Here is a 15,092-nt window from a genome sequence, read left to right as displayed (position 1 = left end):
TCTAACTTGGTGAACCACCATTCAGACCCCCCCACCCCCTTTTCCATAAACCAGTCCCATATAATTTCCCAACACTAATAATGTGGCACTTCTGCAACAGCCTTCACTAACCCTTCTGAGCTATGAGTCCGATTCATCCAACCAAAAGCTCAGTCTGGCTGCGGGATTGTGCAGTTGGCTCCCAGTATGTCTCATATCCTCTGTCTTATCCAGGAAATGGTTGTGTCCTAAATCCCAACGCTGATCTCCCAGGGAAAACAATTCGGTGCCCAAGAGGAAATTGTGCATGGAACAGGGAGCAGGCAGAGGAGCCAAGGGCTCAGCTTCTACGGCATCTCAGTCAATCAGGCAGAAAAGGGACGCTTACCTCAGTGTGTCCTGCAGGTTGTTCCCCCGGGACAGGGAGATAGAGCGGAAGAATCCTTGCACAGCTGGGACTGTATACTGCAGCAGAGTGTGAGAGAGGTCCTGTGTAAAGAATAAAGCCAACGGATCACAGAACAGAACTGCAGAGCACCCTTACCACACAGTGAATGTCAAGACTGCTTAGAGAAAGCTGACTGCAGGCAAGTGAGACACAAAAATGATTGCAGTTCTGTATTCTTAAAAAAACCCAAACCAAAATAAAAAAAAAAAAACATTTTGTAAATGCAACAGTTTGACTTGGTTTTAGCCTCTTGCAATCCCTTATACAGTAGCATTCAGATTGAGAGAGTGAGGGCAGGACACCAAGCCTGGGGTGCTACATGCAAATGTTCTGGCATGAAACATGCTAATATAAGGAGAAAAGAGAGGGATACAGACGCCAGGGGGTGCAGGGGGGACACTACTGAGAAGTACAGCCAAAGCTCTTTTGGGTGTGCTTCTGTTGATCACAGGACTGCAGTTCATTCTGCATTCCAGCGACCAGCTTGCAGCCGACAACAGACTGAAGCCCGCTGTCAGATGACGTTATTCAGCTGATCCAGGATGGGGAAAGATTCCGACTTTAAAGTCGGGACCCACCCCAGAGTATGGAGCGGCACCTGGCTCAGCCTCTCAGCAAGCCGCTGAGAGCCTGAGCCAGCTGCTCCCTCCAGCTCCACAGCCCAGCGCTCTAGTGAGCGCGGGGGGGGGAGAGCAGGATCTCTGCTCAGAGAGGCTGTGAGAACTCAGTGATCAGCAGTCAAGTGATCGCTGAGCTCTCACCCTTAGAGCTGGCAAAAATATGTGCAGCATCGGACCAATACTGCATCCACCTAAGTATAATGGGGGAGAAAAAAATAAAAAGCCATACTTCTCTTTTAACATTAAGAGTTATTATCCACCTGGCAGGGCTGTGTAAGCTGAAGTCTGGATGGACAAGAATTACAAAGTCTTAACAGGAAAAACAGCTCCCATATATGCATGCTATGTGTATGTGTAGTCAGCGGTTTGCCTGGAGTTCTGCTTTAAAAACCTGTTGCGCCCATAACAATCATGGTCCTCATACATTTTGTAGAACAGACCTTCTTGGTTGTGGGCAACAGATTCCCATTCCTGACACTTGTAGACATATGGCCTTGTGTCCTTAGATGACAGTGTACGGATACACTGCATTGCTGTTTTTTCTCTGAGAAATATCTACTCAGTCGCAGCCCTGGTTGTAAGCTCAGAGCTTTGAGTGCCGTAGGGTTCTGTCCTCCATGTAATTACCTCAGATGGTTTCTTCTGCACCGGTGATGGTACTGGGCTGTTCTCAATGCTCTCGCCTTCACTTTCACTCTCGCTGCCCTCAGTGTTGGCACTGGCATTGCTTGGGTGACGAACCTTCTTCTCTTCGCGTGGCTGGTGTTGGTGCTTGAAATGCAACACGGCCTCGAAGTTCATTACTGCCCAGGCATGCCAGGCCTGTGGGGAAGACAGAGTTAACATCCTTGGCAGAAGAGATTTTAGAAAATTCTTCCAGAAAAGCCCCATCTTACCTTGTACCAGGTGGTGTCATGCTCTGTAGCAGCATTGTAATACTCCAGAACGTTGGGAATTGTGACCTCATTAACGCCCTGCAAGTTGAGCTGCCATTCACCAAGTTTCAGGTAACACCTAGGAAATGATGCATAAAGTCAGGGACTGAGTAGAGGACAGATGGAAAACCATACTGGCCAAAAATCAAGCTTCCTTTTAAAGCAACTTAAAAGCCACAGAGGCTCTCTGTAGACCCAAGCCATTTACTTGTGGTTTGTGCTTCCCATGGGCAGTGCTCACATGATGATTTCAGGCTGCCATGATGATGTGTTACTAGGGGCACTGAAGGGACCAGTTAGCATGTACATAAAAACATGACAGGGACGACTGGTCACTTTCATCGGGTCCTTCTAACAGAAAAAAGGTCACCACTTTTGAAGATTATGGACCCCAGGAACAGTACAGATTACCAAAAACTTGGATGCGTGACAGATTAGCATTTCACAACTAAAGTTTTTTTTTTCTTTATTGGCCAGTCTTCCAAATATTCTCCAGGTGCTACAACCAGCTGACAGTCAAGGAGAGCTCAGGCAGGTACAGACTAAACCCACCTAAGCTATCCCACCAGGAAACGGTCTAAGTGTACATCCAATTAAAAGGCTTGCGGAGGCATTCCGACCTTCCAACCCGAACATATACACTCCCCTTGTATACATGCAGCTGTGGGGGGGCATGCCTCTGCTGCCTATGATTGGCTGTTCACTTTGACAATTTTCTAGCAGAATAGCTTAGGCGGGTTCGACCTCATGTCTGAACATGCCAGAGCTCATCCCTACTGCTAATGGACAACGTGCCAAATTAGGGATTAGTCAATATATTAAATCTCTTTACTTCCAAGCCTGCATACATAGGTCATCTCTCAAGCCCTGAAGGGAACGGGGCATCAGCCCCTAAAGCCTATAGGTTTGGTATTGGGTCTTCAAACTGACTTTATTTTGGAATATACTTTGTATCTGGACTTTGCATCACAATGTGTGGCTTCAATTTTAGATTTATTGATTTATAACTAACTGGTACATAGAGGATGGTGGAAATGCAACATAAAAAGGATGACCAATAAATCATAGTGCCATATCAAAAACAAATTCAGCAACTGTGGAGTGTAAACATAAGGCCTCATGCACACTGGGCATTATTACAGCGGCTGTTTTTGGCTTCTGGTGTTTTTTTCTACAGCCAGTAAACTCCCCAGCATGTTATCCTATGTGTCCATGAAAACAACCAGTGTTTTTTTGGCAGGGGCATTTTCTGGCTGGAAAAAAACCCCCAGAACTAGTGGGTTTCAAGAGGAGTTTTTAGCTGTAAAAACGCTTTAACACTGGTAAACCGCGGGAAAATGGAGTTTGAGCATTTTTTGAGACAAAATTGTATTTTTGTGTATGTAAAAAAAACCACTAATGCAAAAACGCTAACAAAAAAAAAAATTGCAGAAAAACTTTAAAACACCTAGTGTGTATGAGACCTGAACATGGACGAAGCAATGCAGAGGGTGCGTCCAAAAGGGCACACTGTTACTTTACCTGGCCATGAGCTTCTGCAGCTCCTGTTTGTGCGGAGGGTCATCGGCGACGTGCTGGGCCTGGAGCTGAACGTTGCTCACGAACTTCTGCATATGTTGGAAGGCCTCGATCTGCGTCGCACGAGGGGCATGTTGGTAGAAGAGAAAGGAAGGGAAATTCAAATGGACAGAGAAGGTGGTCAGGGTTACTTACCAAGACCGGAAAGAAAAAGAAACTGCAAGAGTGGAAACAGAACTACAGCACAGACCAGGAGAAGAAAGTCATTGTTCAGGAAAGAACCAGTATTCACACAAATGGCAAAACAAGCCACTTTAGTCTGCAAGTATGGCCTTATCGAGTTGCTTTTCATTGGCTTCTTACCACCCATTTAGTTAGATCTTCATGTCAGGGGGCATTTTTGGAGCATTTTTTGGGCCTCTTCAATCATGTGATCACACGACTGGAAGTCAATCCTACTCACTTCCAATCGTAAACCATGAATGGGAGAGCTGTCACAGTGCTGGGGGGTGTGACTGAGCACTCGCCCAGCACAAAACGGAAATGCCCGCTGTATATGTGGTGGCAAGGCATAAAGCCCATGACTGCGCTGCCACATATAAGCGTGCAGACAGCTTCAGGAGTTAAAGTGAACCTGCAGCTCCAAACCGCTTAGTTTGGGTAAAGCAGGGAATTTCAGTTTTAACTTCGCTCTCTGGCACTATTGGGAAAAATTCCTCTCATCTCCTGTACTGGTGATAACATGTCACCAGAACAGGAAGACACAGCAATAATAATAAAAAAAAAAAAAAAACGACTAGTACCCCTGTCAGCTTTTGCTGCTGTTTGAAGTTCTGTTGGAGAGAATATTCCTTGCTTTCTGTTTTGGTGACAGTTGACATACTTTTAAAAGAGACCCTGTCACCAACTTAAAAAATTGCAGGTAACAGCACAGAAAAATAAAATATTTTAAATACTTACTTGCAGTATGTTTACGTTTCATAAATTAATTGCTTGCAATGTGTCCCCTCCCTCCTTAAACATCACAGCCCTCTTCTCTTCTGAGAATGTCCAATTACTGTCTGTACTGGCCCAGCTCCCACCTACATACACAAGACTGTGTAGCATTCCCCTTTGCTCTTCCCCAGAAGCTACATGAGAGTCACAGCTCTGAGTCTGCTAATGCCACATCCAAGATGGTGGCACCCAGCAGCTGCCTTAGGGCTTTTGTATTTCTATACAATGGAGGCTTTTACATTTTTATAGGAATATTTTTGCTCAAAAGAATGGTCTGGAGACAAGGTCTGCTTAAGAATTTACATACAAAGCATCTTATGTTTAAGGGGCTCCTGCGGTGTACTAGAGCAGAACACTGAAGTGAAGACTATGTATTTACACACCATATAGAGTAAATTCAGAAGTCTAGGATGACTTCCAGTGTTTCAAGTAAATCTTAGGCTGGCAAAATTATAGATTAAAATTGTTGAAATCAGCCAGTGGGCTGAATGAAAATAAAACGAGTGAATTCCTCCACCTACACAGTCAAGATGGAGAGAGGAATCCTCCTCCCACCAAGATACTATACCACAGCAGTGGCGACTCTCTGCAGTCAGAATACACTGATCAGTGGTTGCAGCCCATTGGCTGCAGTAGCCGCTCAAAAAAAATTTCCAACAAGCCTGTTTAACCATTAGCCGCCCGGCCAATGGCCGTTTGGCGGCTTCAGATGTGCCTCTTCATTCCGGGTGCACGCCATTTGGCGTGCTCCTGCACATGCGCCATTTGCTGTAATGCAGAGCGGCGCAGCAGAGGGTTCTGTCACGGGCCGCGCACCTCGGACACGGCCGATGACAGATCCGAGTACCGGCTCCCGTTGCTGGTACCATGTGACCTGCTGTGACCAATCACAGCAGGTCACATGACAGTTGTATACAATGGATGGCTTCATTCATAATGCCATCCATTGTATACTAGTGCCTAGCTGTGAATGGTCACAGCTAATCACATGCACATGTCATGTGATTAGCTGTGACCAAATCACAGCTAAGCACAAAAAAAAAAAAAAAAAAGCTGAATGAATCGATTTCATTCAGGTAAATGCTTGCTTATAGCAAAGTAATTCTTTGCTATAAGCAAATTGTGTAAAAAAATAAATAAAAAAAAAATACTGATCACTTCCCCAAAGTAGTACAGTGTTACTATGGTAGCATTGTACTACTTTGGTCATAGTAAAATATGAAAAAAAAATCTTAAAAAAAAATTAAAAAAAATGTAATAAACAATTAAATATAATAAAAAAATTAAAAAAAATTAAAAAAAAAATATATATATATATTTTTCATACTGTCACCAGTCAGTGTCCCTGTTAACCGCCATGCCAGTTATATGATGACGCTGTACTGCACTGGGGACAGTATGTAAAAAAAAAAAATAGTGAAAATAATTTTTTTAATTTTTTCATTTTCCGAAAAATTATGACATAAAAATACAACTTCAAAAAACTCGCCATGCCTCTTATGAAGTACGTCGGACTGTCTACTCTGCAAAAAGGGGTCATTTGGGGGATATCTGTACTGTTCTGACATTCTTGGACCTCAAGAAATTAGATTGGCTGTCAGTACTTCAGGATTGATCAATATTCAGATCTATACCATAGTTTGTGAACTCTATAACTTTCCTACAAACTAAAAAATACATCCTAATTTGGGTTATTTTCACCAAAGACATGTAGCAGAATACATCTCGGCCTAAATTTATGAAGAACAATTATTTATTTGTAAACTTTTATAACCGAAACAAAGAAAAATGTGTTTTTTTTTCAAAATTTTTGGTCTTTTTTTGTTAATTTAGCAAAAAATAAAAACCCCAGCGGTGATTAAATACCACCAAAAGAAAGCTCTAGTTGTGTGAAGAAAATGATAAAATTTTAGTTTGGGTACAATGTTGTATGACCGCACAATTGTCATTTAAAGTGTAAGAGCGCTGAAACCTGAAAAATGGCCTGGGCAGGAAGGTGTAAAATTGCACGGTATTGAAATGGTTAACAGAAGTCAAATGTTTGAGCGGGAGTGGCCACAAATGGATCGATATTTATCCAGTTCAATGGGATTTCAATCCATCTATGGCCAGCTTTAATCATTCTAAAAAAAAAAAAAAAAAAAAACAAAATCAAAAAGGAACACAAGCATTTTTTTCTGAAGCCTCAAATGGCTTGTGATCCTGCATCTAGGCAAGTCCGAGCACTTGATACAAAGCATGGATGCACAGTAAGTACCTTTCGAGTGCTCTTCCACATGTACTTCATGTAGGCATAGGTGACCTGTGGGTGAGCGGTGGGTAAGGGCTGGTCACTCTGAAGCGCTGGGTCCACACCAAGGAGCATCACTAGAGTCTTATGAGATAGAGCCTGGAAAAAGGCAGAAGATTGTTGTTACTCTATTGTGCTCAGAAAACAGAAGTATAAAACATGACACTTCATAAGAATTTTGCAGTGAATAATTTACAGAATAAAAGAATCAGAAAGAGCAACGGGAAAGGTTGATTGATATTAAACTTTGTCAAATTAGGCTCAGTATCATAGGAGCCACTGAATGCACTGCATATATCCTGGCACTTTGTAATAGTTGAACAAATATGAAAACTGCCAGTGCCAAGGTTTTGATATGTACGAGTGGGTCAGATCTGTTGAAGTAAAATCTGATGTAGCAATTTATACCTCTAAAAGGGTGCACCCATGTCTACTGCCTGTCTGCTACAGGGGGCATTAGATAGATAATCTGAAGAGGGTGCTCGCTTCCAAACCATGTAATCTGGGTCTGAAAAACTTTGTTCAGTGGTGACCCACGGAGCTTTCATTGCATCTCAGAAATCTGACAAGGACCAGGCCAAGGTGTGAGCAGAAGAGGTGGCCCCCTTTGGGTGCTTCAGCAGGAGGGGGGCACAAAAAGGGCAAGACCTGTAACCTATCATGCTGAAGAAGTTCACAACTTAAGGAGTATTTTGGCCTATTTGCCATCAGAGCACATTTCAGAGGACAAATCGTGCCTCCATCAGAATTCTGATTGGCCACAGCATCCTGGACATCTGACAGTTCAACGGGTTGAGTCTCCCACGGTGGCTTGCCTGTAATCCCGGTTCGGCTTCCCAACACTTTCACCAGCGGTTCTAGTGGGGACAGAACTTTGGACTGGGGACTCCACACTGAGCTTGTTTAATGCCTGTCACTAGTGATGTATGAGTGCAATATGGTCTATTAACCCTTTTATTGAACATTGCTACACTATTGGCTGCTTAGTGCCTCTCTCCCCCTCCCTCTCCTCTCTTGCAGTGTGGGAAACCGCATGCGATATGGACAGGAATCACATGCTATCCTTTTCAGTGCGATTTGTGACCATTCATTTTGTATGGGCTCAAATGGCACCTGAAATATATTGGTTTTACGTATGGGAGCATTTGCACAACTACAAATACTTGTGCGTAGTATCAGTACAGATACCGGTGAAACCATAATATATGAGGAGTGTAACTCTTCTAAACGTTCTTTACCTCTCACAGAGATCACCGTACATGGCCTGACAATACCTTCATCAGTATTGTACTCCAGAAAGATGACCTTATTATTAAACAAAATTTATATAGCGCCAGCAGTTTGCTCAGCGCTTTACAATATAATGGGAGACAACACAGCAACAATACAAAAGGGCTAAGGAGGGCCCTGCTCCTTGGAGCTTACAATCTAAGAGGGAGGGGCATCCAGAGTAACATCTACTTCCCTGCTGTAGATGATGGGTCTGAGATGACACAACCATGTAAATCCTCTGCACTTGTGACTTGCTATAAAGTTATAATGCTACAATCTGACGACTATGGAGGAAGGAGACTGAGGAATTGCTTCGCCCTGCCTACAACAGACTGAATACATCTTCTCACCCATGGCAAAATCACCAGCAGCTTCTCAAGGAAGGCTTTTCAAAGATAAAATGAGAAGATTTCTGAAAAATGATTGCTGTATATTGTGACAGGTCAGGAATTTACTCATGCCGACTTGTAAAGTTACTGAAAGGTCCAGTTTAGCCCTCTAGTGTTAAAAACACATATATGAAATATTACTGAGAAAAATAGCAAAATCATGTAAACTTAAAGCCCAAACCTGAGCAAAACAAAATAACTGTGCCTTGTAGTGGGGCTGTGCAGGGGATAATTGTAAGTTTCTGTCTAGGAGAACAATAAAAACACATTTACTCTGCTTCTTCCTGCAGTGTCTGCACCCCCACGCTCCACCGGTTTAGGGGCACAAGGACACCGAGGGAGAGCCTAATACTGGACTATAATGGAGGTGCTACCTCCCAGGGTAGTGGAGGATCAGGCAAGTAAAACAGTTCTCTCCCCTAAACACGAGCTACTAATCCTTGCAGTCTGTGTGTAGCTCCATTGCAAGGGGTATTTTGTTGTTGCCCTGAAGCTGGGCTTTAAAGTATTTTTTTCTACTTAAGTTAAAAAAACACATGAAAAACTTAATAAAAACCAATGACAGTTTCCCTTTTTTTTTTTTTTTTTTTTAAATCCCAGTTGTAAGTTCATACAAGGATCCACAATAAAAAGAGCCAACGTTTTCTCGATGAAATTTGTGACTAATGTCTCACTGTATGTATTAACGGTTATAATATTATTATTAAAGTGTTACAGAGTCTTAAACAGCATTTCCTGTGCAGGGCACACCCTGGGCATCTATACGATGATCTATGATGTAAGTGTGCCTGCTGCCAATTTCACGTCTACATTCTCCCAGCATTAAACAAATCAAACATGTCACCCGAGATCACGCCTGAAAATACGGACAACTGTTCGCATTAACATGTTTTAAAATTTGAAATTAAGGAAAACACAAAACTCTTAGGAGATTCTATTAAAACTAAATAGCAGGCTTCTAATATACTTATGTATTCTAAAAGGCGAAAAAGTGTCTTTTTTGCATGTCTTTATAGACAGCCCGATTTATAATAATCAAAGATTATCTGGCTTGTTCATGGCAACATTCTGGATTCTGGTCACTTTCCAGGGCAGGTTCAGAAATGACAAGAAGTCCAATTGGTCCGATAAGCAATGCAGAAGCATTTTTTTCCCCTTTATTAGAAACCAGTTAAATTGTAGGGAAACCCAAAATGTACTTTACAGTAGGCTTGGCATGTATATAGTTTTCTATATTAGCTGGAGGATGTCCAGCATCATTTAGCCTTTTCCTCCCCAGCCTGACTCTACCTGATCGGACTCTCTTGTTCACTGGAATTCAGTTCTTTCAATCATGGAGGCTCAGCACTGTGTGTGGGAATTACCTAGGATGATCTGCATCCAAATGCAGTCTACCTAGGAATGCTCACTCCTCCAGACTGACATCCACATATCAAGGCATTTTGAGATTTGCAGTCTACTGCTTGCATGAGGGCTGAGGATGCTTGAGAGAAGTACTGAGAGGTGCTGCAATATTTTCAGGAGGCTATGTACAGCACCCTGCTGGCCGCTCCTGTCATGGAAATTTTGTATTTACAGGTTGAACTTTAAATGTGTCATATATTAGTGTTATTCATATGTCTCTCGTGTGGCTTAATTAAAGCTCTGAAGGCTGCAATTGGGCCATGCGCATTTACAATGTATGTATTACAGTACTCAGCTCGGTAATGGATGAGATGGCAGATCTGCGCTTATAGACCGGTGTGTATACCACCACGGCATTCGATGCGAATGCCGCCGGCGGTAGACTGCGGGCTTGTATCCACATATCAGCAGCATAGTACCATATGGACTCCGTACCGCAAGGCGCCAAGCAGTGCGAACTCCATGTGTAGGCTCATGTATATCTTACAAGCCATTACCGACCTGAAACTGTATCTGGATGGATGTGCTTTAATAAAGATCGTATCGGGCCCATTCAGATACAGACTGGTGTTTGATCTAGGGAATGCTTGTACAGAGAATTTACATACCACTAGGAGCTAGGACAGGAAGTCTGCTGACCTCAGAAGGCTCATGGGGGGAGGACCGGTGATAGATAAGAGGAAAGGCTACGCTCCAATCGGAATGTACATCCTGTGTATAGGCACTCCCCATGCATTGTTCTGTGGGAGGGGATTGACCTTATTCATGTGGGGGGCGTGTCTGCTTGTAAATAAAAATCGGAGGCTGGGGTTAGATCCGCCTCTTTGTGAATTCCAACAGCAACCTGAGAGTGTCGTGTGATCATTCCTGGGTAATGGGAGCTCCATTCCCCCACATTTCAAGATAGCTAACCCAGTTGGAGGGGCAGGAATCGTGTAGTTTAGCTGCAGTCGTGGTAAGTGAGATTCGCACAGCTTTATGGGGGATTTCTGCGCATCCAACTGCGAGTACTCACGGTAAGGAGAAATTCGTTAAAAGCGAATTTCCAAGACACTCCCATCACACATGATTTGCCTGCATTGCAAGAGAAGTACAGAGGCCCAGCAATTACATCACTTACGTATAAAATAAGGTATTTATTAAAAATGAAAGATTTTATTTATAAATATCAATAGCACCCTAAAATTCTGTCTCATCAAATGATCAGATACAGGCTTCAAACTGCTTCATCACCTAACCACAAAGCAGCTGCCATATGCAAAACATGTGGAGATTACAGCAGAACTGAAGGTACAAATACTTACTTTAGCTTCAATGGCCTGACGCTCACAAGGTCCCCCGCTGGCATCTTCTCCCCGGGTTCTTCCAGGCGCTGGTCTTCGGCCATTTCAATTGGCTAGGGCGGGAGTGAAGTCAACCCGGCACACTGTGCATGCACATCCCAGTGTACACTCTGCAGAGGATTCGGTGGGCAGGTGTATTTTATTGCAGAAGAGACATTGCACATCTCTTCTGAAATAAAAAACCTACCCGTTTGAAATTTTTTACATTTAGTGTCTCTTTAACTGACACATATCACCAATCTGAAAATGTCCACGATGACTGGAAGATAGTACTGGGAACAATAAGCAGTCTGCCATGACTGACCATACAAGCAGCATGATATCCTTTCAAAGTCACCTACCAAGAAGAAGCATGCATGTATGCCGTTGTCTTCACTGTTTGCATGCTTGTTGCAGTCAGTGACTCAGAAAAAGTACAGAAGAGACAATCAAAAAAACAAAAAAGTTTCACAAGGAGGTTAGAAATGGCAGCCTGAATACTTCTCGGTCATGACCAGTTTCCTTTTGAAAAAAAAGATGGTGCCTTTATACCTAACCTGCTTGCTTCCTTTTACATCATTCTTTCTCGGACATTACAATTGCACTTTAAGAAGTTAAACATGTGGAGTGTTGTGTACCGCTGACACAACCAGTGCTGACTGACAGACAAAGTGCCTGTACCACCCAATGCACCAAGGGAGCGTGGGAAGTTCACGTTTGCTTCGTCTTTTTTTTTTTACCATAGAAATGGACCTGTGTCATGAAACACTTGCAGGCAGTGCTGACTGACAGATGTAACAACAGACCAATGATACTCTGCAGATTGTCAGAAGGAGCTCTTACCAGACGTCCGCTCTTGCTGCATAGGCTGGCGTACTTCAGCCAGGTCCTCATGTCTTCATGGGGGCCGACCACCAGGGACTGGACCATCAGGATCTTCTGCCAGTCTTCCACAATCCTCTGACAGCCCTATAACAGAAAAACACAGAATGATCAAGCAGTGGAACTGACAGACTTACATTGCTCCAATTCTCTGTAAACAAAGTACACTGCGGCACAATCCTCTAGTAAAACTGAAAAGAGAAATTGGACAGAACTAGGGGGGATTCTTAGAGAATTAAACAATTGTTGGGCCTTTTAGCTTCAGAAATGTTGGAGAGAACATACAAAATGTCTGCAGCAGAGATGCAACAATATAATCGGCCACCAAAAAGTATTGGCTCTAAATAGAGAGTGTTGTGCTGAGGAAAAAAAAAAAAGTGCCAATAATGCCGATTTTTTTTTTTCTATTTAAAAGAGAAGTTCACCTATCATAACATGTTACACCCATATTTTGAAAGTACCAGCCCCCCCTTTGTCAGGTAGCGGGGGGTCTTCTCCTCCCGCTTTCAAAATTTTTAAAAAGCGCGGCTGTGTGGGGCTCCACCTGCCTTAGCGGCTACTGGCTTGTAGTTCTCAATGAACTACCACGGTGCTGTGAGAGCTGTGGTAATTCGCGGATTCTTCCTGTCAGAGTGTATCTGTTTGCTCTTACAGGATATACAGGCAAGCAGGTATACTCACTGGTCTGCAGGAGTCCTGCATGGCACCAGCGATCCACTGATCACAGGTGCAATGCTTTCCAAGCTCCTGCAACAAAAAATAATAAATGCACATTTTTTTTACCTACAAAAATGTGCATTTATTATTTTTTGTCAAAAAGTGAACTTATACTTTAGATTATTGTGCAGTACACACAAACACCTATATATATATATATATATATACACACATATATACATACACACACACACACACACACACACACACACACACACACACACTGCTCAATAAATCTAAGGAACACTTTTTAATTAGAGTATAGTAAGTCAATAAAACTCCTGGGATATTGGTCTGGTCAGTTAAGTAGCAGAGGGGGTTGTTAATCAGTTTCAGCTGCTTTGATAAAAAAATTAAAAACAGGTGCACAAGGTGGGTAACAATGAGACGACCCCCAAAACAGGAACGGTTTTACAGGTGGAGGCCACTGACATTTATTTCCCTACTCATCTTTTCTGACTGTTTTTCACTAATTTTCCATTTGGCTAGGGTTAGTGTCACTACTGGTAGCATGAAGCAATACCTGGACCATACAGAGGTTGTGCAGGCAGTCCAACTCCTTGAAGATGGCACATCAATACGTGTCATTGCCAGAAGGTTTGTTGTGTCTCCCAGCAGTCTCAAGAGCACAAAAGAGATTCCAGGAGGCAGGCAGTTACTCTAGGAGAGCTGGACAGGGCTGTAGAAGGTCCTTAACCTATCAGCAGGAGTAATATCTGCTCCTTTGTGCCAGGAGGAACAGAATGAGCACTGCCAGAGCCCTACAAAATTACCTCCAGCAGGCCACTGGTGTGAATGTCTCTGAGCAATCAGAAACTGACTTCATGAGGGTGGCCTGAGGGCCCGACGTCCTCTAGTGGGTTCTGTGCTCACTGCCCGGTACCATAAAGCTCGATTGGCATTTGCCATTAAATACCAGAATTGGCAGGTCCGGCACTGGCGCCCTGTGCTTTTCACAGATGAGAGCAGGTTCACCCTGAGCACATGTGACAGACAAGAAAGAGTCTGGATAAGCCATGGAGAACATTATGCTGCCTGTAACATCATTCAGCATGACTGTTTTGGTGGTGGGTCAGTGATGGTCTGGGGAGGCATATCCATGGAGGGACGCACAGACCTCTACAGGCTAGACAATGGTACCTTGACTGCCATTAGGTATTGGGATGAAATCCTTGGACTCATTGTCAGATCCTATGCTGGTGCAGTGGGTCCTGGGTTCCTCCTGGTGCACCACAATGCCCGACCTCATGTCGCGAGAGTATGCAGGCAGTTCCTAGAGGATGAAGGAATTGATAACATTGAATGGCCCCCACGCTCGCCTGACCTAAACCCAATAGAACACCTCTGGGATGTCATGTTTCGGCCCACCAGGTTGCACCTCACAATGTCCAGGAGCTCAGTGATGCCCTGGTCCAGATCTAGGAGGAAATATCCCAGGACACCATTCGTTGTCTCATTAGGAGCATGCCCCGACGTGGTCAGGCATGCATACAAGCACGTGGGGGCCATATAAACTACTGAGGACCATTTTGAGTAGCAGCAATGAAATTTCAGCAAAATGGACTAGCCTGCAGCATCATATTTTCACTTTGATTTTCGGGGTGTCTTTGAATTCAGTCCTCTGTAGGTTGATCATTCTCATTCCCATCAAACGATGGGACATCCTTACATTCCTCACACATCACCCCCTCCATATCAGTATAGATATCCAGCAGGAGATTTTCCCCCCATTGAGATCTGATGTTTTTTTCTATTAATGTTTTTGAGCAGTGTACATACTTTTAATAAGATCTATATATATATATATATTTTTTTATTTTTTTTTAACTGTCCGTTTGTTTTCAGCCAGGTGCATCCTGAATTTTTCGGTTTCGGTCCAGAATTTTAATTTTGGTGCACCATTAGTCTGCAGCATAAACACATGGATGATTCATGTTCCAGAGTCATGTTGTTCATTAAATGGACGCTTTTATCCTTTGAGGTAAAGCACTATCAAAAGAGGCACTGACATGGGACTAGCTCTAGAAAAGGGTGGGACTTAGCTCACAGTTTTACAGCAGAACTTCAGACCTATGAAGACAATGAGCCTGGATATTTGAGCTGCACAACCCCACCTAAAACATTTTGAAGAATTTTAAAAGGTATTTCCTGAAATATCCTGGTTACTGCTGTTAAGCCATACCTGCAATTATAAAAATTATATACATGTGACAGGGTCACCTTAATGTTAACTTGTGCTTTGCTCAAAGGGTTCACTTTCATTCCCCCTCAACAGCACATGCCTCTTCTTCACTACCCCACCCTGCTCTGTCCACCTGCT

General features: G+C 43.3%; 1 protein-coding gene across 7 annotated transcripts in view; it reads right to left on the bottom strand.

Moving 5' to 3' along the window:
* The window catches only part of MTOR (mechanistic target of rapamycin kinase), a 216,320-nt gene that overhangs the window by 32,870 nt on the left and 168,358 nt on the right, over positions 1-15,092 (bottom strand). For 5 of the 7 annotated variants that reach the window (XM_089658401.1, XM_089658405.1, XM_089658402.1 and 2 more), the window contains exons 37-42: positions 12,017-12,142; positions 6,754-6,885; positions 3,504-3,631; positions 1,944-2,061; positions 1,675-1,869; positions 368-468 (exon numbers count right to left, since the gene is read on the bottom strand). In XM_089658401.1, coding sequence (XP_089514527.1) covers positions 368-468; positions 1,675-1,869; positions 1,944-2,061; positions 3,504-3,631; positions 6,754-6,885; positions 12,017-12,142 — 800 coding nt within the window. The remainder of the gene's footprint in view (positions 1-367; positions 469-1,674; positions 1,870-1,943; positions 2,062-3,503; positions 3,632-6,753; positions 6,886-12,016; positions 12,143-15,092) is intronic. The other 2 variants (XM_089658403.1, XM_089658407.1) reach the window with 1 other exon arrangement.

Source organism: Staurois parvus, unplaced genomic scaffold, assembly GCF_062004578.1.
Source record: "Staurois parvus isolate SC_StPar_1 unplaced genomic scaffold, SC_StPar_1.0 ptg001066l, whole genome shotgun sequence".
Taxonomy (NCBI): Eukaryota; Metazoa; Chordata; class Amphibia; order Anura; family Ranidae; genus Staurois; species Staurois parvus.
Note: the sequence above shows the minus strand (reverse complement) of the source record. Positions and strands in the feature narration are given on the sequence as shown.